At 35.5% G+C, this 6,761-nt stretch overlaps 1 protein-coding gene across 1 annotated transcript; it reads right to left on the reverse strand.

Annotated features, from left to right (window-relative positions):
* Positions 1-2,745: 2,745 nt before the first annotated feature.
* Positions 2,746-6,127, reverse strand: LOC131624236 (uncharacterized). The gene is made up of 5 exons (XM_058895188.1): positions 5,731-6,127; positions 4,426-5,646; positions 4,128-4,346; positions 3,937-4,026; positions 2,746-3,347 (listed from the first exon to the last, which is right to left on the reverse strand). The coding sequence occupies exons 1-5, from the start codon at positions 6,125-6,127 to the stop codon at positions 2,746-2,748; spliced, it is 2,529 nt and encodes an 842-aa protein (XP_058751171.1).
* Positions 6,128-6,761: the final 634 nt, after the last annotated feature.

A 6,761-nucleotide genomic window follows, 5' to 3' on the forward strand; every position in this document is an offset into this window, starting at 1 on the left:
ATTAATGTGCGTTTCTAAACGGATAATCATGTGAATTTGACCTATAATTTGCTTTGCATTTATGCGATTGACTTAGGTTCTTTTTGTACATATAATTAGGGATGTTTAGAGGTCCTAAGACCTGGAATTAGATTTTTAAATTGTGTCTTCCCCTTTTACTCGAATTTTCCTTTCTTACATGTAAATAATGTGCTTTTGGCTAGCGATTGTATCAAAACTTGTCCAAACGACCTATAATTTTGTATGAGACTTCTTGGCATGATTTTATGGTTGTTTAGACACCTCTTAGAGGTTATTAACTACTGACTTCCATCATTTGATTGCATTTTCCTAACTTCATTCACCATTTGAACTTACTAACTAGTTTTGACCTAGTTTTGTCTAGTTTTGTTAGAACTTTGTGTTGCTTCAAGCTAATTGACTAACATAGATTGGTGTGAGGTATTATACCTATAAAATAATTAATATGCTACTGACCTCAAACTTAGCTCATGTTTTAATTCGCTTTTTGTCTTGACTAATTGATGCATGTTTGCTAATTGTTAAGTAACGATTCGAGCGATACTTTGGTAACTTCTTGTGAATACTTTTGTGTGATGCCATGGTGATTTTGTGTTTGATTTAGGATACTTAATTCCTTGGTTTGCTACTGCCCTAGGGCTTTCTTCCCTCTTTCTCATGCTTTGCCTCTTCTTTTACACTTTGATTGTTGTTAGTTTAAGAGGCGACACTTGTTTGTTCTTCCTTCACCTTTTGTGGATTGTTTTCTCTTGGGATTCATTGTGTGTAGTCTCTCTTAGGAGTAGACTTGGTTAGGGACTTCATTAAGTCACCTACCTTGCTTGTTGCTTTGTCTTATCTCTTACTATATGCTTACCATGTTCCCTTAGGGTGGTGACTTCAATCTTCATTAAGATTAGTCACATAGAACAACTTAGGTTGTAGTCTATGCATGATAACATAGGTAGAGGTCCCTTATCCTTAACCTTAGGGCCACTTGTAGAATAGAATAACTTAGATTAGAGAATAGGTTAGTTCCCCTTTGTTCATTCTTTTTCTTTTTCAACATTAAAACACTAATAAATAAAGATACGAATCACATTAAGAAAGCGATAGAGAAATGAGTGGGATTCATTCCCTAATCTGTTTCTCAATCACTTAGTGGCATAGAAATGAGTGGGATTCATTCCCTAATCTGTTTCTCGGTCACTACTTAATGGGAGAGAAATGAGTGGGATCCATTCCCTAATCTGTTTCTCAAACATTAATTAATGGGAGAGAAGTGAGTGGGATTCATTCCCTAATCTGCTTCTCGATCATTACATAATGGGATAGAAGTGAGTGGGATTCATTCCCTAATCTGCTTCTCGAGCATTATACATTCTATGTGATTCGTATTGCAAAGTAAATTCCCTTAAAAAATACCCAACCAAAAACATTTAAAACACTTAATAAAGGCTCAAATTAAAACAAAGTGACGAAGTGGTGCGAAACCTTGTATTGGGTTTTGTTCATCATGTAGTTACATAAAAAACACAAACCAAAGTTCATTCTGCTGCTAAGAACAAGTTAAGTCCAGTCCAGAAATAGGCGTATAAGTCTCCAAAGGTCGAGCATCGTGGATTGCGACCTTAACCTCTGTTCAACTAAAAAACACAAAACAAATGGAAACTATGGAGCCGAACTACGGTCGCTCTGATTCCTTTTAAGGGATACGTAGGCATTGGGTCGCGGGGCCTAAGCGAGCACACTTGTAAATAATTCCTTCTTTTCCCCGTATTTCTTTTGCATGCATTCGCATTTAGGTTTTAGACATTAGACACCCTTTAGATAGAAACAAACATAGGTGGATACCATCGAGTACGATGGGCGTGAGGGGTGCTAGCACCTTCCCCTTGCGTAACCGACTCCCGTGCCCTGTTCTCTGGTCAAAAGACCTTATCCTTATTCTAAGTTAGGTTTCCTGGTATTCCTTTCCCACGATGGGATGAATATATTAGTGGCGACTCTGATCCATTTTTCGCGGTAGCGACAGTATGAATTAAAGCGTTATATATTAGTGACATTAGTCATGTTAGGTCCTAACAAAATTAGCCTTTTGTAGCAGTGAGAACAACATTGTTAGATGTAATATATTGTTTGTTATGAACTTAAAATATGTGATGAACTCCCTATATTTTGTATAATGTATTGGAGCATTGTATAGTTAAGTCCAGATGACTTTTAATGTTTGTTTATATTGTTCAAGATCCTGGTAATTGTTGAGATTATGGAAGTTGTCAACAGCAACACTACATAGTAAAGTTTTGGCCTTCTGTCATCATGTGTTTATAACTCAAATGTGTTGTCATAATGAATTTATCTAACAGAATATTTGTATAGCAATTAAAACAAAACTGACATACTATAAAATTCCTATAATAAATTTCAAATCAATTTCCTGCATTACTTATGTAGACCTAAAGTCTTTCTAACTTATAGTTTTCAAATTGAAATCCGTGTATATTATACAGTAACCGCAAAATTCCAAGTAACATTTAGCAGATGTTTGACTTAAATAAATGATTAGAAGTTACCTGGAATAAGTTGTGTGACATAATCGTTAATTTCGTCGAGCACCTCTATTGTTGAAGCCAAGATAGCTCTACTTTGAAGAAAATGAGAGTCTTTGTAGTTTTCAACCAAATTTGGATAAGTACTTGAAACAATTGCTTCAATTGGATCATTAAAGTCAGAGATTAGAAATTATGGAGGTATTTCAATTTCAGCATATCCATCATTAGGTTCTTCAACTTTGCCATCACCTATTTGGAGTATCCAGTTGGAGAAATGCTCAACTTCTTCAATGGATGATGTAGAATTGCCACTATGTAGTCGCATATTCTTGGTAAGTTTCAAGACTTTACAATAATCCCATATGTAAGAAGCATTAATTGTGGCGTGAATAATATCAGATCGACTACCTCTAGGTACAATAGGTAGGATTTGTCTAAAATCACCGCCAAAAACAATTACTTTTCCTCCAAAAATGGCATTTGAACCGTTATTAGTTTCACTCATTATATCTTTCAAACTTTTGTCAAGTGCCTCAAAGCAAAACTTATTGGCCATAGGGGCTTCATCCCATATGATAAGATCGGTTAATCTCAAAAGTTGAGCAAGTTCATCTTTCTTATCTATTTTGCAAATTGATGTTTCAATAGTTGGGACAGGAATCTTAAATTTGGAATGTGTTGTTCGTCCGCCTGGTAACAATAAGCTGGCAATCCCGCTCGATGCAACATTTAGAACAATACCTTCTTTTGAACGAATTGTGGCGGAGAGGGTGTTCCAGATGAAAGTTTTACCTGTTAAACATAATAAATAATTAATCATTTGGTGGATCACATCATACTTAATTAGTTGCAGGAACAAATAAGCAATTTGTAACATTATATTATGGATTGGTAGCAGGGATTTTCAGGTTAGCACCTTCTGTCATTTGGATTTTGGTTCGATAAAGGATGCGCGGTATTAAGTTATTCCCTTTGTACGATTACAAATCTGAGTTAGATGGTATGTGTTAGGGATTATTTTTTTCTTGGTGATTGGATTATGTGAGGCTGCAAGTGAGTAGTTAGGAGTGATGGAATTAAAAATTTGTGTGCAGATTTTGTGTATGTTTTTGGCTAATTTCAATTCACGTTCTGTCTCTAAATGATGTTGTTATATAACTATAGTGTGAAAAAAAAGAGGTTTCCTATAGTGTGTCAACTACTATAACTATAATAAAATCAATATGGGTGGCAAAGTTGTGAATTGTATAAGGATTCCCACCATATCAAAGAAGATGTTGTTATATAACTATAATGTGAAAAAAAAGAGGTTTCATATAGTGTGTCAACTGCTGTAACTATAATAAAATCAATATGGGTGGCAAAGTTGTGAATTGTATACCTGTTCCACCATATCCATATAGGAAGAAAACACCTCCACTTTGTGAATCAACAACTTCCATGATTTCTGAATATATTGCCCTTTGTTCATCTATAGTAATAATCAAAACATTTAATTTCAAGTCTTAATAAATGTCGACCATATAATGTTATATTCAAGTCTTTATTAACATGTAATTGCATAATTTTCACCTGTCAAAGAAGAAAATAGTTTTTGATGCAGTGCAGCTTGAGCAACAACATCATATTGTCTTTCTTCATAAACTAACCGATTTCCAAGAATATCAATGACATAATCATCCAGATATGGCATAGGTTTGAAATCTTTCAAAGTTCTTCTGTTATTTTGCAACAGTGACTCTATTTCCATCAATGTAAGTTTCTTGATTTCTTCATCCGTGAGTATTAGTCCTGCAACAATGCAACAAATTTAAATTCATGTATATAAATTTACAACCGAAAGTGTTGAAGTTGAAGTCAGTATTGTTACCTGGACTTTTAGCCAGGCGCCGCTGGTCGTATAAAACACCGTCATCTAAATAGTTCCAAGTTTTAGACCACACATGCTCAGGTCTATCCATCGATGCAGACAACAACATTGTGATAAACAGCTTTCTAAGAAATTTCCCTGAACCCCAAAGGTGTGCCTCTTTTATTGCTTCGATAAACTCACGATCATCTTGGAGAAATCCCATGGCGAAGCATGCATCTCTGAAGGTTTTATGTTGGAAACCATCTATATTTTTGATGTCATCATAGCTTATGGGACCTTTCTTCGCGGTTAACATCATCCGTAGATAATACAACTCTCCTGTACAATGCGGAACCCATATAAGTCGACCAATTGTGTATCCCCGCTGCCGTGGCTTCCAAGTTCTTGATTTCTTGACATATACAAATTTTGAAACAAATTGTCCATAAGTTAGCAACCTTGCCTCTTCATATTTATTGTTGGCCTCGAACCAAGCCGTAAACATGGATTCCGTAACACTTGGCTTAATTAAGACATCTCCAATTTGTTCGTAATCTCGGTAGTAAACAGAATGTTCTCCTTCCAAGCGAAAGAACAATCTTTCCACGACAGGTTTCCTTCCATGTATTGAGTATGAGAATATTCGCCAGCATGCTTCACTCGGTGAAACATATCTACAGTCTAAATATTGTTTAATCTCATCAATGTTTTTATCACCACATCTGTTGGTTGAATCAGGTGGCACAATAACAACCGAAATTCTATCAGACCCCTTGTTTATATACTTGAATAAGTATTTGATTGAAGTACTTTGGTTGCACCATTCCATATTATTGTGTGCTCCATACTTCAACAACATATTTGGGTTATGAGGAACGACATGACCGTTATGTAGTATTATCCCGTTTTTGTTAATTGTGTTTCCATTATCTCTTCTTCTGTAAATAGGATATCCATCTTGATCAACTACTGTGGTACTTTGAAACTTCTTCGGATAATACTTTGAACACTTACCGTCTTTCATGCATTGTGAATTTTGATTAGCTAGGCCACAAGGACCATGCACCATATGAGTCTTAACCAAATTATACAGCCTCGGTTCCAACACCGGATCTGGTATTTCAGCCGAAATAATTCTATCAATGTCGGAAGGTGCTGGGTATTTGTTTGAAGGATGCAAGAAGATTAAAATGTGGGCATGTGGCAACCCTCTTTTTTGAAACTCAATAGTGTACATGTCTACAAAAGATAGTTTTCAAGTTATGCAATTATAAATCAAAGTGTTATGAGAAATAGAAAAATAATAGTTGTTGGAAAACTTACACGCAAGAACTTTCCCTAAGATACCCTTCTTTGTTAAATCTGATAGAAGTTCATCAAACTTCAACTTGAAGACCCTTGAAATGATAGCTGGTCTATCTTGAGGTTTTAAGTGAAGAGGTCCTAATACTCTTTGTATCTCGGGCCAATTAGGATTGCAGGTAAAAGTTATGAACAAATCAGGAAACCCGACTTTGCTACAAATAGCCTTGCCGTCATAATAAAGTTGATCCATGAATCTTCGACTTCCAACGTAGGATGATGGCAATACAACTCTTTTACCTGTGCTCGACCCAAGCACTACAATTTCATCACCCTCTTCATTGAGATTATTATATTTGGAAACTCTTAACTTTGACTGGTTGTTACGGAGCCATGTTAATCTTTTAGACTCCATCATGGTGTACTCATCCACCATAAATTGTTGAAATAATCTTCTTGATGATAACAAAGTTTTTGCCTCATTAGATCTAGATTGAATTTAAAATGCAAGCCACTCTCTAATAGTGAGACGATTACGTTTGTTGTCATCAAATATCTCCAAATCTCGATGAGCCACATCAGGTCTATAACCATCCTCGCCCTATGGAAAAATCAATAGAGATTGATATGCTAGATAACTTGCATGAAACTAATCTATCCTTTTAAGTTTTCCACTTCTTTTTTCCATAATAATGTCCCTTTCCTCTGCAGTGTCAACATCACCAACAATCAACGCCGCAACTTCAGACACAGTAGGATGATTGTAGATCCTACCAACAGTTTTGCGATCAGAAATGAGTCTCAACTTTAAGTTGTGGACGTTATCGATGTTGATTCTTTCCTTTTCCATTTGGAAGCTTTTCGCATGTGTGTTATGTTCATACAACATCGAAGACAGTTGCTAAACAATTTCAGGATCAATATTTGTGCGATCCCTAACAATAAAGGTTGAAAAGCATTAGTCACTATCAAATATTGGTTGCAAATGTGAATTTCCAATTAAATACAAGCATTATACCTTAGACCATCCATTCTATTTTCTACTTCATTTT

This window comes from Vicia villosa, unplaced genomic scaffold (genome assembly GCF_029867415.1).
Source record: "Vicia villosa cultivar HV-30 ecotype Madison, WI unplaced genomic scaffold, Vvil1.0 ctg.000109F_1_1, whole genome shotgun sequence".
NCBI lineage: Eukaryota > Viridiplantae > Streptophyta > Magnoliopsida > Fabales > Fabaceae > Vicia > Vicia villosa.